The sequence below is a fragment of the Panthera leo genome, chromosome B4 (genome assembly GCF_018350215.1).
Source record: "Panthera leo isolate Ple1 chromosome B4, P.leo_Ple1_pat1.1, whole genome shotgun sequence".
NCBI lineage: Eukaryota > Metazoa > Chordata > Mammalia > Carnivora > Felidae > Panthera > Panthera leo.
Window position 1 is genome coordinate 120,427,774 of NC_056685.1, and position 21,743 is coordinate 120,449,516.

A 21,743-nucleotide genomic window follows, 5' to 3' on the forward strand; every position below is an offset into this window, starting at 1 on the left:
TGCAACTTTTAAGTGAAAAACTATGGATATAAACCAAAAAATGTGTTGATGGAGTATATTGTTTTTCAACCATTTTATATGGGATAAATGAACAAAAACTATTCTGAGGCCACTAGTGTAAAGAATACTCATTGCTTATTCTCAACCTACAAATATGACTCCTTCTATGGAAGGGAGGTTTTGAGGGGAAAAAAGACTGCAGAGCTAAGGTGTGGGGTCTCCTGGGACTTAGGCTTTCCATTGCAATTCTTCCCCTAACAAGGGGGTGGAAAATATTACAGAAAGGAGGACATAGAAGTAACCCTAATTAAAGAAATAATATATGTGGAAACAATTGTCAAACGCTTGGGACATGGTAGATGCTCATTACGTGACAAACCAGGTAAGGCTAAAGTCGCCAGTCCTAGTAAGGAGCTGCTAAGAAGACCGTACTATTATGAGATGTATATAAGTGAGTTTATACCCCCAAGGCAATCATTACATTTATTCATAGTTTGCCTGTATTTACTTACTTAAAAAGATTTCTTATTTTGTTATTTGTTTAAGGCAGGGATTAACAAACTGCTGCACAGGGCTAGATAATACATGTTTTTAGCTTTGTGGGCCATACAGTATGTGTTGCAACTACCCAACTTCTTTTCTGGGGGAAAGAAGCCATAGATATTCCATAAACAAATGGATGTGACTATGTGCCACTTACACTTTATGAACAGTTATGTTTGAGTTTCATATAAGTTTTATGTCTTATGAAATATCCTTCTTTTGATTTTTTTTCAACCATCCAAAAGTATAGTACCATTGTTAGCTTGCAGGCTGTATAAAAACAGATGGCAGACCAGTGTTAGCCTGTGAGCAATAGTTTGCCAAACCCTGATTTAAGGCACTGTTTAAGGGCCCTTTATGCTAAGAGTGGGTGTAGTGTTGGAAGGATACACAAGAAACTGGCCATTGTAGTTGAATTTGGTAACGGAAATGGGTAACAGAGCTAGAAGGAAGACTAATTTTCAGTGTACTGTTTGAATTGCTTACCATATGCTTGCATTACCATTTCAAAAATTAAAGAGTGTCCTTTTCTTTAAGTCCCTTGAGGAATCATAAACCCAACAAATCTGGTTTGAGCAGACTCTGCCAACTGTTTCCAGATTCTAGAGGGCTCTCTTGTTAGCTACTCAGGGGCACCCATATTGTGGATCTCCAGCCAGGGATAATAACTCAAGTGCTACAGAATTTGGGGAATTGGACTTTCATTTGGGTGAGAGATTGACAAATTATGTCCTTTGTGCTAATAATAGGAGAACCTCTTCCTTATCTTGTACCATTTCTCCAGGAAGAGCGTGCCAAATGGCAGGGAATTTGGCGGAACTAAGTGGGAGAAGCAATTAATACAGATCGTTTAATTGAGCCAACATTTCTTGAGGGCCTATTATGTGCCAGGCACTTGAACTAAAGATACCAAGTTTATATGAACATACAGAGTAAAATATAAGAAGGAAAATATAAGAATCCAAAATAAAGATGAGTATACCTGGAAAATATTACAGAGCTATCATGTGGTATGAGGGAGCTTGATGAACATGACTGAAAGCTGAAAAAGACAAATATGAGAAAAACATAGCACAGAGGGAAATGTAAGGGAAGAGTCAAAGAACTAAAATCTCCCCTGCTTTTTTTAAAGACCAGAGGAAAAGGGTCTTATGTTATTACAGAGTATACATTTGGATTGAAAATTAGGAGAAATTCCTAACTCTATATTGTGGGTTCCTGAAAACTATTATGGGAAGGAAACTGTGGAATTTCCTATTCCAGAGGAGGAACTCTATCTAGAAGAATAGCTGCTTGAATTTTGGGGAGGCTTTTCAATCCATTTATTATACAATATGCAGACACATATACATAATGATTATACACAATTAATTTATATATTAATATATACACAGTGAATATTACCTAAACAATTCATACACACATATTAAAAGTTGAATTTTCCTAGTCCACAACTGGCTTGTTAGTATGAATGAGGTCTTATAAATAGTGACAACTCATCTTTTACTGGTTTATTACTCAGGACCTTCAGCTTTCTATCAGAGTCCAAGTATTTCAGAAGTGCCTTAGGGTCTCCTCATGTTTGTTCATGATCAGGTTTGTTCTGGCTGTCTCTTCCATTACCTCTTGTGTCCATGAGTAAGAGTAGTGCCCAACCAGCAGTCACAGTTCCTCTCCTTCTCCATGGGTTATGGTGATACCTATGGTGCTGCTGCTATTTCACAATTGCCCCAGAAAGGCCCTGGTCCTCTTGGGGTCAAAGTTCCACTGTGATATGTGCCAGAGTTGCATGAGAATGAGTAGTCTCTCCTACTTGTTGCATTCTGTTGGAAGGACCTACCTCTATTTTATACTTCAATGCTTCTAGATTTCATTTTTATTTATAGCCTTCCCTCTCATCTTAGGGTGGCAGGAAGGCCTTTTGAATCCAGTATAGTTTGGCCAAACCGTGCTACATTGAGAATTACACATTTCTGAAATGACTAAGGTTTGCTTTAGGATGAAGGTTCCTGGCTCCCTCTGACTTTAGAATGGGGTTTTTTCGCCCCAACAGGTCCCTTAGCTTTCTGGAGAGTAGATTCTGGTAGGGCCATGCCATTGGTTCACCAGATGGACCCAGATTTGTCTGCATTCCCACAGTGGGCTTTGTATCCTGTAGCAGGAGGTTCTCTTTCTTGCCTCTGAAGCCACCCCTCTATAAAAATTGCCCTTGAAACCACTTCTTCATCAGTTACTTCCCTATCTTGGCACCTTTTCATGCCCCAACCTCTCTATTAGAGCATACTGATCTTAGGCTTTATCACCAGCTTTCATGACAATCTGTAATTGTCTGTGTATATGTGTGATTTTTTTAAGTTTATTTATTTATTTTGAGAGAGAGAGAGAGCAAGCATGTATGAGAGAGTGGAGGAGAGGCAGACAGAGACAGAAAATACCAAGCAGGCTTCACATTGTCAGTGCAGAGCCAGATGCGGGGCCCAAACTCAGTAACTGTAAGATCATGACCTGAGCCAAAGTTGGATACCTAACCAACTGAGCCACGTAGGTGCCCCGATGTGTGATTATTTTTAATCTCTTTATTAAGCTTGATGTCATAGATCGTGGATACTTTTTTTTTCTTTTACCATTTTAGCGCCAAAGATCCAGCCCAGAGCTTAATGCAGAATAAATCCTCAGTAAATGTTTTTTGCAAGCATGAATAAATAAATGAATGCATCAGCATAGTCTGGTAGACTACCTTACCAGAAGCCTAGTGTATCTGAAACTCACTTCTGCTTGAACTGGAACATTCTGCTGAGTGAAAGAGAAAGAAATAGAGACATAAATAGTAGGGACATTATAATGAAATAAATTTGTCCAACAGAAACTCTATATGCTCTTCCTGAATAGCAAATGTAAATATTTATTTGTAAACAAAATGATTTCTTAGTAGAGACATGATAAAAAGGTCTAAAAAAATCATCCTTAGAAAACAGCCTTGGAAAAGAAATTCTGATTGTATAACTTTTCATTACTTGACCTTTCAAGTTATCTCTTCAGGAAAGTAGGAAACATAGTGGAAGGAAGGAAGGAAGGAAGGTAGGAAGGAAGGAAGGCCTAAAGATATAACTAAAAGTGGACATTGCTTCCCTTGGGTTCTTGGATTCATTCTGGACATTACTCAGTATGAAACTTCAGACACTTTGGTGAGATTTACCATTATTTTTCCTTTTACCATAACTTTTTTTTCTATCCCATGTAAATAGAAGACCATGATAGACCCTGAGAGTGAAAAATGCAAGCCTCTGAAATTTTCTCTAAAAAGCAAAAATTAAGATCCTGTGAGAACATTTTGTGAATTTTTGATTTGCTGCTATAGTGCCTACTAAAGAAAATTCCAGAAGGAAATGGTCTTAAATCACTTTTGTGTCTGGAAATACCTGTTCAACTTAGGAATAAGGTTTAAGAGATTAAGTCATTGATTTATCCCATTTTTAATCAAAGCCTTTCTATTTGTTTCCATTTTTTTCTACTTGTAAAAGAAATAAAGACACAACCAAAATGTCATCAAATCTTGTACAAATTTCTCAAGTGCTGAAATTTAAATGAAAACATATGGTGTTTTCCCAGATCCATTACAGAGTATCTCTTTTGAAAGCACATATCCTGGTCATTTGTAAGTTCAAATGAGGGGTAAAAATGATAAATACTGAGAACAGATATGTACAGAAAGGCTCTGGCAAAATGTCTACAAACAGATCCATTTGCTATTTTGTGTATAAGCTTGCTCCCTTTCTCCCTCTCTCTTTTAACTAAATATCTATGCCCCCACCCTTCCTCAAACTCTACTACTTATTTGTCTTTCAGAGTTTTCTTTTGAAGACTACTGTAACAAAGGGATATTTTAAATAGAACTTTGGATGGGATCAAAAATGAATCTCATCGAACACTCCCACTTACCTGTCACGGATGAATTTTCTCTTTCTGAAAATTTATTTGGTAAGTTGTCAAATTCATTTGAATATAAGTGAAAATAAAGTGCAGCTGGGAAATACATGAAAAAAAAGCCTAGATGATGAATCCAACAGAACCCAGAAAAGTTTTTGTTCCATCTAAGTACTCAATAAACATTAGATACCATGCCAGGTTAGAGGCAGATCACACCTTGGATTTATTGAGCCTGATGGTCTTCTTTTTTATAGTCGAGGGCTGCAAGGCAAGAGAGCTTTGTGACTTGTTCAAGGCCATGAGGCTAGATAATTAACAGAGCTGGGAGTAGAAACAGATTCCTGTTCCAGGCTAATTCTGATATTATTATAGCATGTACTAGAGTATGAAATCATGCTTCTTATGGTTTAATATTATACCTATAAAAGGTTGGGGTTGCTTAGGTTATAGTTCTGCAATAAGTTTCCTTTCTACTCTTCTTCCCATGCTGGGGGATATATGGCACAGTGTCATGATTAGTCATTTAAATTGGATTGAGGACAATCTGTACTAAGTTGTTTTCAGTAGATCTGTAACTAGATGATACCATAAAATGATATATTGCTTCACTTTATGCATTTATGAAAAAACTTCTCATATAGTTTCAGTTGAGAACATCAGCAAAGACTCAACAGCAGCAATATTTTAGATGGGGCAGGGAAGCTTTCTGCCACTCTTAAAATAATTCCCTTCTGTATAATAGCCCTTCTGGGAGGCTTGGATGCTCCCAGTTTTTTACTCTACATTAAAGTATGGACCATGGACTCTGATAGTGAAAATGCAAACATTTATAATTCCACAAAATGCAATATTTGAAGGCATGACATCCTTGCCTATTTGTTTGCAGACAACCTTGAACAATATTAATTAATAGCTTATGCTATTACCCAGTAGTCATTAGCATCTTAGTGTGTAATGGTTTAGCAGGTCATTTCCAAGGAGAGGTCATTATTTGTATTACCTGTTTACATATCTACCTGTACCATACAGTATAAGAGCATTTAAGGGCAGTGACCATATTTTACTAATCCTAGTATGCACTTGCTAAATAAGAACCAACTAATAAATAATAAAAGGGAAGGAGAAAAGAGGTTTAGGGAGAAAAAGAGATATTTATCAGTAACTCTCAGAGAGACCAAAGGCAGCAGTAATTATTTATGAAATGCCAGTTCTGGGACACAAGTGCTGTATCTTATTGCTTCCATTTGGCGTTTCTTCATCCTATGGATGCATTCAAAGACAACGGTGCCTACTTCCATGTCCATTTACATGACCATTTACTTCTGTTGTACCCTTTTATGAGTCCTGAAAACAACCTGCATAGACATCTTTATAATTTTTGTCTTACTAATCAGAACTCACAGGATAGTTAAAACTGTACATGTATATCATAGACTAAGGAAAATTCCACTTAAGATTATTTTTTCACTTCACTGAAATTTTATGATTGCATGGTAGGATCTCTGAGAAAGCACATTATTAGATTGAAGGCTCACCTCATCAGCCATGAGGTGAAAAAGATGTGAGCAGATAGAGAAAAATTTGTGAAGGTGCTGTCACGTTAGAAGCATCTGGAAATGATTGCTTGAGGAAGCACTATAACTCATGCTTTCAGTGTTGCTTTTCCTCCAGCTCTCCTTTGCTAGACCACATTCTTAATTTGTTTCCTAACACAGTCATTTAAGATTTCTGAGAATACATAGTATAAGACACATAAGCCACCAGCACAGCTGTTATTCCTGACTGGAGCAGTTTCCTCAAATCTTCATCTGGTCTTCTCTCCTGGTAAATTAATATCCAGTGTGGCCATTGGGACATGCTTTCCTTTTCTCCATTAAGTTCTAGAGCTGGCCCTAAGCATTTTTATCACATCTCTTTCCTCCTGGGAGCTCAGTCTCACTCCACACAACATATCTGAGCTAAAGGTACAGCAAAGCGGTGGCTGGAGACTTTCATTTTAATTTCCTTATTCCTCCTCCCGTCTTCTTTTGTCTCCTGATGAGCCTGTTGGATTCTTTGGGCTTCCCATCCTGAGCTTAGGATTCAGAGCACCAGGGAAAAGACTATGGCCCATGGATGAGTAACCCACAGTGCCTAACTCACCACTCCTGGATTTTGAGATATGCTAGAGACTCGGAAGTATTAACCCATGGACTCAACTAGCTGGAGAGTGAAACTCTTTTCCAATGGTCTGTGTAATGAAAACCAGCTATCATGTTGTTACAACAAAGGAAAGTGAGGTTAATTGTATAGCATATGGATAGCTATCATTTCTTCCACCCAAATATTGAGTACCAACTATATACCAGGCATTGGAATAAAGCAGGGAAAAAGACAGGCAAGATCCTAGTGGAGGGTAGACTCACAATAAGCATACAAATAAATAAATAAACAAAATAACATGAGGTAGTGGTAAGTGCTATGAAAACAATAAAACAGGGTGATATCACAGTAACTGGAAGGATGGGACTGCTCTAAGTGGTGTGGCCAAGGGAAGCTTCTGAGGAGTTGACAATTGAGCTGAGACTGAAAGACAAGAAGCCAAGGAGAACATTCTAGGCAGAGGAAATAGTAAATGCAAAAGCCCAACGTCTGCAATGGACTTTAAGGCCTTGTCTTTTCATTTTTATTTAGGGTCATTGAAAGAGTCTAGACAACTGGTTTTGGACCCTGCATCCCCATTAACCAACATGAGTAAAAGGAGATGATTAGATGGGGAATTCTAGAACCACTGTCTAGTTTTAACATCTGAATCCACAAGTTGCTATAGTTGTGCTAGAAAGTGGTGACCTGGACTCAGTGGCACTTATCTGGCACATGACGTGACTTCTAAGGTGGCCTTGGGCATGGTCCTCCTTCCTGCAGGTTACTATAAAGGCCATAATGAAATCCCAATGTTAAGACAGTGGGAAGGTGCTGGTAAGATTATATAGCAAATACTGATAAGTACTCACTAATGGGCACCGGTGACACTAATTACCTCTGCAGTGAGAACTTTCAGCCTCTTCTAGAGATGGCTATGGACCCCTTACTCTCTGAAGCTTTGGGTAAGGTGATGGGAGCGCATCTCCTCATGTATAAATGGTTACCCTGAAGACAGGAGCCTGAAGCAAGGACTTGCGCACAGGCAGTTTATGTGAGAGGTGATCCTGGGTTGTAGAAATCAAAGACTGGAGTCATGAAACGGGGACAGAGGAAAACCAACATGAGATGAGTTATGAGGGTCCCTGTTGTGGACAAGGGGATCTTGATTCCCCTGAGAGTAGCACAGAGGATTGTCCTCTGAGGAACCAGGGACTGGGGCAGTTACTAACAGGGTCACCCCTGGGGGCATGAACTCCCTGGCACTTGTGGGTTGTGCCTTTATTACTCCCAGTGGAATCAGGCCAAGTGGTCTCCCTCCTATGGTGTTGGAGAAGTTCTGAGCAGAAAGCAAAAAGATATGCAGCATGATCCTTAAATGACAGACTAAGTATGAGGTGAGTCTGAGCTCATTGTGTGATCACTTGCTGTGGCTACAGCTGAAATGAGGGGTGGGCTTCAGGATGTGACACTGCCACCAGAGGGGTCTGCCATACAGTATTAATGTGATTTTTCTGCTAAATCAGTTTAAATATTCAAAGGAAGGCTAAGATTTGGAGGGGGGATGGGGCAGATTTGCTCTATAGATTCTGTTTTCTTAAACTGGTTCTTGCAGAAAAGAAGGAAAGAAGCTGGGACAGAATAGAATTGTAGAGATGAGACTGGAATCACTTTCTGAGGTCGTTTAATTTATTCTGCTACCACACATCCCTGACAAATCCAGATGGGAATCTAGCTCATTGGTAACTCAATCCACATATAGGACTCAGAATGGAAGGACATGGTGACCTAAAAGAGATAAGTCTCCTTTCCTTTGGGACATCCTATAAGCCAGGAAACTTGGTCAAAGATTAATTTAGTGGGTTGAGAAAGGCTTCTCTGATGAATGAAGAAGGCAGGATCTTTATGCAATTAGTGCACAATAAAAGGTAATCATGACAAAGTCCACAGCTTCCCACAGTTTGACATGGTGAATAGGTATGTTAAATAAAACCTATGTATTCTTTTACCAAACTGTGCCTTAAGAACTCAAAAAATCACAAAATTTCAGATGAATAAAAAAGCATTCTAACAATAGGACAGCATAAGCAAGAGAAGGTACTGTCTTATGCTCCAATATCTAATGTTCTTAGTGCAGTGAATTCTGGTTCTTTTGGCTCAGTGATATTGGGAAAAGTTCACTGATTGTGAGTGGAAATAAGCAATGAAATTTAAAGAAATAAAGTCTAAGAGGCAATTGAGACACTCTGAAGTTTAGTTTTCTCCCTTGTAAATGGGGATAATAATGACACATTACAGCTTGTTGGGAGAATTGAATGGCTGTGTTGAAAGTGTTTTTGTAAATCTGAAGGCATCACACAACATAATTAATCCAGAGTTTTCAAGGTAGTTGTTACTATTTAAATTGTTGAAATGATAAACACCACCCTACTCATTAAGGGAAGGAAGTGCTATTTATCTTAACATTGTTGAATGCAAAGAATCTTCAAGGAGCCAACAAAACCCAACAGCATGGAAATAAATTTCCAGGTGCCCTAAGGAAGGAAACACTTGTTCTGTCTCATCTTGGTATTATGGCTTTGCTAACAATAGCTATGGAATCTGTGTTTTTATGTTAATTTTTATATTTGTATCTAATAGTCTTTCCAAAGCCCTATTTTGAATGAGGATCAGCAAGTGGCAGGAGGCATATCCCAAATAATTCCTTTCCTTTAGCTATTTGTCATTACTTTGTGCTTCCCTCAGCTGTTTATGTCCATTTTCTCTGGGTAGTTTTATTTTTTTATTAAAAAAATTTTTTTTAATGATTACTTACTTTTGAGAGAAAGAGAGATACAGAGTGTGTGCAGGGTAGGTACAGAGAGAGAGGGAGACACAGAATCCAAAGCAGGCTCCAGGCTCTGAGCTGGCAGCATAGAGCTAGACACAGGGCTTGAACTCATGAACTGAGAGATCATGTCCTAAGCCGAAGTCAGATGCTTAACTGACTGAGCCACCCAGGTGCTCCTGGGTAGTTCTATTTTTATTAAAAGATATTCATTTTAGAATCTTATTCTTGTTTATGTCTTTTGCTTAAATTAAAAGAATATTTCAGGTGTTACAGAGTCAGTCAGATGTTTTAAAATACAATTAAAGGTCTTAAGATGCAGTTTTGTGGAATATTTCTGACATTTCACTTCAGGTTTTTTTTTTTTTTTTTTTTTTTTTAATCTCACTGAGTTCAACTAAAGTGAATGTAGTTCTGATGTGATGGGTAAATTGAAGCTGAAAGTTTACAGAAGATGAAAAGATACCATTGGCTCAGACAAATCGGGAGCTTTGTTTTAGTGTAATGTAAATATTGTGTCACTACTGTTTCTTACCCATATCTTTTCTGCAGATTTATGCAATATCTAAGTTTTTACTAATTCACTATGACTTTGGATTTTGCACTCCCAGGAATCTCAGATCTGGTAACCCTTGTTGGTGGAGTTTAGAAATGGAAGATGGTAAAGAAGTATTGACAGGGACTTTCCTTATTACAAAATAGAGTAGACAAAACAGTGCTTCTTCTGATAGGGCTGAATAGTTTGGAGAAGGCATGCAGTGGGATGAAGAATTACAAAGTGGCTAACTGGTGGGTGACTCCATTGCCATCCAGGGCCTTGCGCTCAACCTTGTAGGTAGGCTAAGAAACAAATCTCAAGGGCAATCAGAATAACCAAGCTGAGAAAGGTTGAATATAAAATCAGACTGAAAATTTTACACTTACAGGGATAAAAAGAATTGTGCTAATGGTAACAGCTACTATTTCTTGAGTGCTTTCTATATGTCAGATATCATACTTATTCTATATTAGTTAGCAAGCTTCCTGCATTCAAGTCCATCTCTGTCATTTACTGGTATGTGGTCCTTTAACTTTATGCAAGTGACTTGCTTTATTTAATCAAGTTCTCAGAAGAATGCCTGGCACATCACAAGTACTCTGTAACTATTTGCCATTAGTATTAATTCTTTTATTTTTTTATTAAAATTTTTAAAAATGTTTTATTTATTTTTGAGAGAAAGAGAGAGAGAGACAGCACGAGTATGGCAGAGGCAGAGAGAGAGGGAGACACAGAATCCGAAGCAGGCTCCAGGCTCTGAGCTGTCAGCACAGAGCCCGATGCGGGGCTCCAATCCATGAACCATGAGATCATGAACTGAGCCCAAGTTGGACGTTTATCCGACTGAACCACCCAGGTGCCCCACCATTAATATTAATTCTTACAACACTCCTATGAGGTGTATACCATTACTATTCTCCTTTACTGGTGAGAAAATGGAGATTTAAAAAGTTCAATAATCTGCTTAAAGTTCCATAGGTAGTTAAGTGGAAACCAAAGTATAATCAAGACAAGGAATTAGAATTGGATGGTTAAGGATCCAGGCTAAGAGAACACTCACATTCGCCTTCTCAGGGGAGGTCTTTCCAATGAGATTACATCACCCAGAGTCTATTGGTCAAGTCTCCTCTAAAGGATAGTTCTCAGAAAACCTGGGACTACCTAATTTCAAGGCTTCGTAGCTCATTCTCCGACTTACCAGGAAGGATGTATCATTCACATTGTTCCCAAGTACCTTATGCAATAGGACCAATAGAACTTTCTGTGATGGTGAAATGTTCTAGATCTACGTTGTCCAATGCGGTTGCTACTGTCCACATATTAACACTTAAAATAAGACGAGCGTAACTGAGGAATTGATTCTAATTTAATTTAATTAATTTTAATTTAAGTAGCCATATATGACTAGTGGTTACTATTTCAGTGCACAGAACAGCAGGGGAATAATGTGTTTTTAGAAAAAAAATAACATGAGGCAGTTGGTCATCACTGAGAAAGAAGCAAAGGGATCCAACCAGCCTTATTATGAGAATATTGTGTGTGAATGTCACTCAGCAACAACTGTTTCCCCGATCAGCTAAATTGTCCTACTCATTTCCTTGTTAGTATAGCAGTTTCTGAGGGCAAGAAGCCCATTTGTTTGACCAGTTAAAAAGTCAGTAGAGAATTATTAAAATTGAAAAGTCAGAGATAATTTGTCCTGGTTAAATCCTTTGGGTAGCTCTTCCACCCAGGATCCTCTCAAGGCAAGGATAGTTCTGGGGTTGTGAGGAGAGGAGAATGAAATCAGAAGTAGACTGAGGAGTGAGAATAGCTTTGCAAATGGTAAGTGATTTGGCAAGCTGAACTGAAACATACCCATGCATTATCACTCTTTTCCCCTTTCTTGGCAACTAGGGCAAGTGTGCCTCAGTTTTTCAACCACGGGGTTTTGAGTCAGAAGACCTGGGGTAAAGTTCTAACTTCATCCCTCACTAACTGCATGACTTTAGATAAATCACTCAATGTCACTGCCTTGTAGAGTCTGTAAAATAGGGTAGAAGATAGTGGGCCTCAGATATAATACCTTCCTCAGAGGATGTGAGAAGGATCAAATGAGGTAATGCATGTGGAACCACTTTGTAAACACGTGAAAGCTGTTGAAATGTCTTGGCAATGATGACTGCATTTGTACAGATCACTATTGCCTTTGAAACAGCTTTCATATTTATTGCGTTTTTATCTTCACAACAAGTCTATGAGGGAAGTAGGGCAGGAATTATTATCTATGTTTTACCATCTGTTGATGTAGACAAATGAGGCCCAGAGAAGCTGAGAGACTGGCCTAAGGTTATACAGGGTGTCTGATTGCATTAAATGTGAGCTTAACCCTAGTCCTACCAATTCCTATTCTAGAGCCCTCTCTTCCAAAAAATAAGCAACAGTCACAAGCTTGATATCCACCAGTTGTGCTGTAGAAACTATTTCTACTCAGTAAGCAAGCCACCCTACAACCTGAGTCCAAAGATGAAGAATCATAACATCAATGTAATGTATCCACCCACTGTGCTAAGCATTTCATCAATATTATCTTCTTTAATCCTCATACTAACTCTATGAGATTTTATGGTTATAAGTCCCACTTTATAGATGAGGAAATGGAGGCAGAAAATGGTTCAGGAATTGGTCCATGGTCCACAGAGCTAGTGAGTACCAAGGGAGTCTGGATGTTTTGGTTTGCTAAGGATGCTTTAATGAAGTCCCAGACTGGGTGGATTAAACAACAGAAATGGATTGTTTCACTATTCCTGAAGCTAAAAGTCCAAAATCAAGGTGTTGGCAGGGTTGATTCTTTCTGGAGGCTGAGGGAAGGGTATGTTCCTGGTTTCTCTCCTTGGCTTGTAGATCCCTGTGTCTCTTCATACTGTCTCTGTGTCTAAATTTCCCATTTATATAAGGACACAAGTTATATGGGATAAGGGATCACCTTCATGATTGCATTTTAACTTGATTGCCTCTATAAAAACCCTCTCTCCAAATAATGTCACATGATGAGGTTAGGACTTCAACATACCAATTTGGTGGGGGGTGGGACACAATTCCACCAATAACACTGGATATAAACCCAGATCAATTGGCCTTATACTGTTAAGCATTATGCTTTATTGTTTCCTGACATCATAAAATTAAATTATTCTGTAGTCTTTTGATAGGAACAAATGTCAAGACCTAGAGCATGTCAATTGATCCCAAATCCACTTTTAGGGCCACTGACCAGAAATCTATTCTACATATTAAGTTCTGAAACTGGAAAGTACTCCCCAAAATTAAGCTAAGAGACTGGTTTCCAGTTTACTAGGCAACTTGGCATCGAGGACTTTTCTCATAAACATTTACAAATATTCTGCTCTGTAATGAAGTTAATCAGTAAACCATACAACCTCTGGCCTCTGTCACTCCTTACCTGGTCTCATTTTCAGTTGCTGTGAATAAGCTAAGAATGGTAATGCAGTTTCAGGGGTTAGAATATCCAATTCAAAGTAGTCCTCGCCATAGCCACACATCATCAAGATTTGTCATGGAAATGATGAGCATGAAGCCTGATAAAGGTAGGATACTGTTCACAATTGCTCTTGGTCAAATTTACACAACTGGGCTGAGCAAGTGTGGGGGCTTTTGTTTGAGATTTTAGCAACAGATCTATGTCAAAGATGTCTCAGTCAGAGCCAGAAGACTGGGTGAGAAGTTGGGGTGGGGTGATTTTTTAGGATTCGAGGCAGGTGAATATCTCATTGAGATAAAATCTAAGTATTTTTTCCTAAGATTCTTCATTGAATATTATGTAAAATGAGCAAGATTTTTTCAAGTTAAACACTAGACAGTTCTAACAATAATGCCTGTAGACACTTGAAAAAACACTTTGAAGTGCATTATTTAATGCAGTGTTTTAAAAATGGCATGTCTTAGACCCCAGTGGATCATGAAGTCTATTTGGGGCTTATAACCAGTATTAAAAATTAGACTAGACTAGACTAGAATAGAATAGGAGTAGAATAGAATAGAAATGTCAGAGTGTACTTCAAGAAGTAGGGGTAAGTGTTATTTCATAGAAATTTTGTTTCAATTAGTTCTACATATGTTTATGTGTATACAGGGGTCATGATATAAGATGTATTTCAAACTATTGTTGTGGTGAGAAAAATAAAAAGAGATTGAGAAACATCGATGTACTGAACTAGTTTCACAGCTGATTTCTCCCAAGTCTGTGGAAAATTAGATGAGTAAATAGTTCAGCTTTAGGCCTAGGCTGTTTGTTTTCTCTGAAGCAAAGCACAGATTATAATTAAAACATAGACTGATAATGTAATATTGTCTATTTTAATATTCTTCTCAAAACAGACTCTTACCTTTTAAATTTTCAGTTAAAAGAGAAACTCTAATCATTTTTACAATAATTATAATTTTGAGCCTATTTCTGATTGTAGACATGGCAGCATAACATTTTATTTAAATATGATGTTCAAAAATGACTGGCATTGTACTTAGGAAGTTAGTTGAAAGGCAGGAGAAGCAAATTTTCCACTATTTCCATTTAAGAGACATTTATTAGGCGTACTGTGTCAGGCTGTGTGTAAGGTGCCAGGAATGAAAAAAAAAAAAAAAAAAAGAGGAGAGGAATATAACCTAATATATTCCCCAAAGAGTTCACTGGCTAACCACACAATAAAAAATGTATTGAAGGGTGCCTGGGTTGCTCAGTCAGTTAAATGTCTGACTATAGCTCAGGTCATGATCTCATGGTTCATGAGTTTGAGCCCCACATCAGGCTCCGGGCCGTGGAGCCTGCTTTGGATTCTGTGTCTCCCTCTGTCTCTCTCTGCCCCTCCCCTGCTCGCTCTCTCTCTCTCTCTCTCTCTCTCTTTCTCAGAAAATGAATAAAACATTAAAAAATTTTAAAAAATGTATTGAATGTTTATGCTATATCCAGCACTATGCAGTTTATGTTCTTTGCCTTAGCTTACCTGTACTACAACCTCTCACCCAGGTTGTTTATTCCACATTATAAAGGAAGGAAGAGAAGCTTAAAAAAGTTCAATGTCTTTCCCAAATTCATACATCTAGCAAATTGCAGGTGAATTGAATCCAGATTTGTGCATGCAGAAGGGCCCTGGTAAACCTGTATGTCACTAAACTTCAAGTTTAGCGTGGAAGATAAGCCTGTAAACAAGTCAAACAATAGTCCATGCTTCTAAGCGCTGCAATAGAAGTGTGTACAGACAGTAGGTGAGATTAATTCTAGGGGAGATTAATCGAGGGGAGCTAGGACAGGCCTCACAGAGGAGGTGGTCAGCTGGCAAGCCAGGGAAAGGCACCAACATCACAAAGGCCAGGAATGGCAGACAGCTTACAAATGAAGCCATATCATCTAAGTTAAGAAACATTGGATTAGGAAATAAAGGAAGGCATAGAAGGCAATTTTTCCATGCATGAAACATTTTAACAAGCAGTCATGAAATGTTTACTATGGTCAAGAGTAAAATAGTGCCAGGAGTAAAATAATGGATATAATGTGAACGCTTTCCAGGCTCTTCAGAAACAAACTGAGATCATGGCAAAGTGCCATCATTATTACATGAACCTGATTCTCCCATTTGGGTACCCAAGGATTCAATCACACACTCCTTGGAGAGGTATGGTCTAATATGGTAGGCACTAGGCACATGTGGCCACAAATTTTTAAATTTCAATTATTTAAAATTAAATACAACTTCAAACTCAGTTTCTCAATATCACTAGCCACATTCTCATATGGTTAGTGGCTACCATATTGGTAGGTATAAAACATTTCCATCATCTCACAAAATTCGGTCAGATTCTACTCCTTTAGAAAAACTATTAAATGCTAAAGACTCTACCCAAAAGAGTTTTGCTTTCCTTTTGCAGGGGATTTCAGACTCCCCTGATGTCTATTCATGTGTTGTCATTTAAAAGCTCTTTCTAAACTCTCAGGGAACATTCCCTGTCATAAAGGAATCCAAATTGTCCCTCTCCTTGTTAGACTGATTCCAGAAAAGCACTGATAAATCCAAATATATGTGTTATATACATACATATGTACATATATATACGCATATATATGTACATACAAATACATATATATGTATGTATGTATGTATAATACACACACACATACATATATATATTCCCTTTAAATTGTATTAAAGTAGAAATAAATGCACCTTTTTAGAAAGCATATTTTAAAGTTGACTTACCTCTCTGCCCCTTCCACATCTGATGTGAAAAGTCCTATCACAAAGTTCTGGTATTCATTTACTTGTTTTTGTCCCTTGACATCTCTCCACACACAAACACATGCACAGAGAAGGGATGGGCCTTTTGTGTCTGTATTATCTCTATCTTGTTCACTGTTGTATCCTCAGAGTCTAGCACAGTTCCTGTCAAATAACAAGTGTTCAGTATATATTTATAAATGAAAGAAGTATCCTATAACTTATGTTATTAAAACAGACTAAGTGTTAATAATTACTAATTAACTATCAGTCAACTATCATTAAAATCAGGATTTTGCTGGGTTCTTTTAGAAGCAAACATGTCTTTTTATGGCATTCAACATATCAAAACATTTTCTCAAGTACTTTATTTTATATTCAGAATTACCCATGAGATAGCAAGGTTGGGTGTTAATAGTCCCAGAAAAAAATGAAAAAGAAAAATGTTAGGCAGTTGTTTGAAGCCTGTCAGTGAGTTCATGATGGAAGCTGTTCTAATCTCACTATTTTGGGTTATGTTGATCACGCTGGGTTTTTTACTATAAGTTGCCTGCATACTGATTGTTTCTCCTCTGTCAAGATTTGGTGGGGACACTGAAATACTAGAAGTGGATGTGCTTTGAGAATAGAAACATTATTTAATAATATGATGTGCTGTTCTCATATTCTTACATTTCATTGTTTTCATGTAATATTATCAATGTCTTTGTGAAAACTTTCCATTTTACTTGAAATGATTCCAAAGACATTTGACACTGATTCCATGTTCTGACTTTACTTGGGAGTATATTGTGTCTATTGATTACAAGAATATTAGTTTTATTGAAACAGTGCTCAGAGATCTTGCAATTGTCACGTGAGGAGAAAAAAACTACACATTTCCTTGGATTTTGTAAAATCCAGATTCTATCATTAATTGGTTGTTTGACCTCAGGCAAATTGCTCAACCTTGCTGGACCTACAGAAAGAGAGGGGCTGGGTCTGGGGACAGGTAATTGACTTGGGGTAAGATCAGTTGGAGGACAAAATCTAGGAATAAGTGTAAGTGAAACTAATGCTTTTAATGCTTCTCAGTTCTTTTCAAACCTATTCATTCTACAAATTTTAGTCATATTTGGTTATGAAATAGATCAGGATTTTGCTTATATTTTATCTTTTCTTTTTGCTGTGATAATATCATATTTTCATACTCTTCCATTTTGTGGTAATAAGACAAAGCACCACTGCCGAAACTTTTTGTCTGTCAGATATACTGATTCAATGCTAGTTTTATATGGAGAAGTCAGGCATAAAAGACAGGAAGTTAATTTTTGCCCAGATAGTGTATACTTTGTGCTTCAGCAATCTTTTTCTGAGTCAATGCAGAAAGCATTCTTTTTAACAAACTTTTGTTATGCATATATTCCCCACTGCCATTGTAGAAGATACCTGAATTCTTATGCCTATAGGCTATTAGTCATATACTTATGGAGATTTTAGATATAAAGAACTATAAGGTCATCCAACATGAAGTCTTTTCTTTACAGATGAGCAAAGGGCAGCCCAGAGAGGATAGGTAAGTACCATGTAACTAGATTCAGGATGCCCAGGAGCAGAATGCCAGGGAAGACTTCCCAAGAGAAGCTTATACTGAAAAATAAATTTAGAGATAAGCGGAGAATAGTGAGATGAAGCTCTGTGAGCGGATGGCTGTGTTGCAGAAGTTTCCAGGCTCAGGAAAGAGTCGTGTGGGGGCGGGGGGCAGGGGGAAAGGGTAGGGGTGAGGAGAAGGGAGGTCCTGAGTCTGGAAGCAGCAATACATTCAAGGAATAGAGAAGTCAAAACATGAGAAATGGCTGGAAAATAAAAGGTAGGATCATGCAGAGCCTTGCACACCTGGTTGCAGCTTACTTGCAAGCAGAGGCATTGAAGGGACTAACCAAGGGAAGTCCAAAGGGAGGAAGAGAAAACTGTTTACTATCATGCTTTAAAGCATCACACATCTGAAATTATCCGAGACAAGTGATGCTTTGAAGTCAGACTACCAAAGTTCAAATCTTAGCTATTCGGGTAGGTAGGAGTAAAGTTGCCTAACTTCTTTGTGCCCCAGGCTACTCCTTTGTAAATAAGGATAATGATGTTACTCACCTCCTAAGATTTTGTGAGAGAGAGATGAAAATACACAAGTGCCTGGCATTAGGAGGGAAGCTCTAAGAGTTTTCTGACAGTAGTAGTTGTAGCAGTAATAACAACACATCTACAATCATTTTTTGAGCACCGCACAAAATATTCCACATGTATAGATACATAGATCCACAGTCCCTAACCAACAATTTTAAATTCCAAATGCTCTAAAAACCAAATGTTTTATCCAAAGTTTGACTCAAACTTCTTTGGTGGCAAAACCTGACCTGAACGGATGTGAGGATATTTATGGCATTTTTTTATTCCTTAGTAAGAATATGTGTACATTTCACTCTGGAAAAGAGTGTTGTGTTTGATTCTGAGTTCTGTCCCAGACCACGCTGGGAAAAATAGCACTATATTCTGTTCCAAAACACAAACAATTCTGAATTCCAAAACACATATGACAGCAAGAGTTTCCGGTGAAGAACTGTGAATCTGTATTATGTCATTCATTCCTCAGCAAAACCCTTGATAGAGATATTTTCATCTCAGGCTTGCTGCTATCAAAACTGGGGTTCATCAGTGCCTGAGAGTCCTGCTCTTCATAGGAGATGGAGTTGGAATTTCAGTCTAGGATTGCCTGACTATGCTTTGAAGAATCAGACACATTTGTACACTCTCATATCTTATTTGTGTTTATTAAATTTTTTAGTGCTTTGCATAGTTTAAATGTTTTTATTTTCTAAAGAGTCATAGTTTATGCTTCTAGGAAATAGAAGCAGTTTCACAACCTGATAGTTTTCTAATACCTAGAGGTTTTATAGATAAAAGTCTCATTTTGTAATAATGGTGGTAGGAATAATTATTATTAATAATAATTTAATGGCAACTATAACTTATCAGGCACTCCTTGTGTGCCCAACATTTAGCAAAGTGCTTGGCCTGCATTATCTTGTTTAATTCTTACATCAAACTAATGAGATAGGTATTATCCCCTATTTTATGAAGAGAAATTTGATCCTTAAAGACATTAAATAAATTGCCAACATGCACACAGAAAATAAGTAACAGGACTGGTATTTGAACCATAGTCAATTCCAGGCACTGCATTGTTTTCTTTTCTTTTTTTTTTAAAGCCCCTCCTTTTTTTAAAATAATGATTAAAATACAAATATACTTGGCAAAAGTACAAACAGTGTAAATACTATGCAACCTCCTATCCCAAAGAACAAGTCAACAATCTCACTTTCCAGTCCCCATCATCCAGTTTCTTTTGTATCATACAGAAATCTGCCTTGTACACACACACACATACACCACACACATTATTTTTTCAATACCCACATAAATCTATGCATTATTCTGTAGCTTAATTTTTTCAAATAGTAGCACATCACAGAAACCTTTCTTTATCAATACATATAGATCTAAATCATTGTTTCATATTTACATAGTATTTCAGTGCATCACATCGTGTAATTCATTAAACCAGACTCCTATTGGTGGCTATTTAAATTGTTTCTGATTATAGTTCTTACAGACGTTCCTGCAAATGGACATCTTTACAGAAACATTTCACCCAGATGCAAACCTATCTCTAAAATAAATTTCCTTGGGGTGCCTGGGTGGTTCAGTCAGCTGAGCATCTGACTCTTGATTTCAGCTTAGGTCATAATCCCAGGGTTGTGGGATCAAGCCCCGCATCTTAAGCCCCTGCTTAAGATTCTCTCTCTCTCTCTCTGGTCCTCTCCCCCACTTGCATGTCTCCCTCAATGAAATGAAATGAAATGAAATGAAATGAAATGAAATGAAATAATAAAATAAAAAATTCCTTGCAGTCTAATTGCTGGGTTAAAAGAGTATTAGAGTTTTAGATGCTGAAAGATATTGAAAAATTACCCTCCAAGAATGTTTGCTTTTCTAAGAGTGTGTTCTGTCGAGCATTTTTAACCTTTACTCATTTGAGGATGAACATGATCATATTTTATATTGCAGTTTATATATTGGACTAACCAAGGGAAGTCCAAAGGGAGGAAGAGAAAACTGTTTACTATCATGGTTTAAAGCATCACACATCTGAAATTATCCGAGAATTATTTAAATTTAAATTTAAATTTAATTATTGGTAAGGGTGAATGCATTTTTGTATGCTTATAAAAACACTTTGTATTTCTAAAATCGGGCAGTCCATTTATATTCTCTATCTTTTCTTTCCATGAGGCTGTTGAATTTTTCTTATTGGTTTCAAGTGCTCTTTACATATTAATGATATGAGTCTTCTGTCTGTCTTTTATGTTGTGGATATTGTTCTGAGCTTGTAATTTGTCATTAAGTCCTTTTTACGGTGTTTTTCGGCTGTAAAAAAGTTGTTAATATTTATATAGTTAAATTTTTGTCTCTTCTTAATTCCAGTTTTGTTACTCTTGTTCAGGTGTACTAACAGAACAAGCAGCAGGTCCTTTGGGACAGAATCTAGAAGTGGAACCATACTCACAATACAACAATGTTCCATTTCCCCAAGTTCAACCACAGATTTCCTCATCGTCCTATTATTCCAACCTGGGTTTCTACCCCCAGCAGCCTGAAGAGTGGTATTCTCCTGGAATATATGAACTCAGGCGAATGCCAGCTGAGACTCTTTACCAGGGAGAGATTGAGGTAGCAGAGATTCCTGTAACAAAAAAGGCTCGAATGGGTACAACAACGGGGAGAATAAAAGGGGATGAATTATGTGTTGTTTGTGGAGACAGAGCATCTGGATACCATTATAATGCGCTGACCTGTGAGGGGTGCAAAGGTAAGATTCTTTGGTTGGTCATTTTCTCCTTGTTCAAGTTTTACTGTGTTGGTTGTTGAGATATCTCAGACTGGATTCTTCCCTTTTTCCAGATAAGTTCCCATTTTCTCCTCCTCTGCTCCTACCTGTTACAGATTTCTAGGAAAGGCCTTTTTAGAGCATTTAGCTTATATATAAACAAACTATTTCCTATTTATAACCTTACACATGGTTAAAAAGAATTTATGGATTGTGGGTTTTATAGGGGTGGGAGGTTGTTATTTTTTATTTTAATTTTTTTAATGTTTATTTTTGAGAGAAAAAGAGAGAGACAGAGTGTGAGTGGGGGAGGGGCAGAGAAAGAGGGAGACACAGAATCCAAAGCAGGCTCCAGGCTCTGAGCTGTCAGCACAGAGCCCCATGCGGGGCTCGAACCCACGAATCATGAGATCATGACCTGAGCCGAAGTCGGACACTTAACTGACTGAGCCACCCAGAGCCTTAGGTTGTTTTCTTTTCCTTTTCTTAAAATTAAGATCAAGGAGAATAATACTTTATTATATAATGTATTTGTTATACCTCAGTAGTAAACTTATTAGTTCTCATGCTCATTCCCATTTTATAGATGAAGAAAGT

At 37.6% G+C, this 21,743-nt stretch overlaps 1 protein-coding gene across 1 annotated transcript in view; it reads left to right on the top strand.

The window, feature by feature from the left end:
* The window catches only part of NR1H4 (nuclear receptor subfamily 1 group H member 4), a 74,138-nt gene that overhangs the window by 13,130 nt on the left and 39,265 nt on the right, over positions 1–21,743 (top strand). Inside the window, exons 2-3 of the mRNA XM_042944658.1 lie at positions 4,390–4,521; positions 20,763–21,128. Of these exons, the coding sequence (XP_042800592.1) occupies positions 4,443–4,521; positions 20,763–21,128 (445 nt within the window). The 5' untranslated portion in view covers positions 4,390–4,442. The remainder of the gene's footprint in view (positions 1–4,389; positions 4,522–20,762; positions 21,129–21,743) is intronic.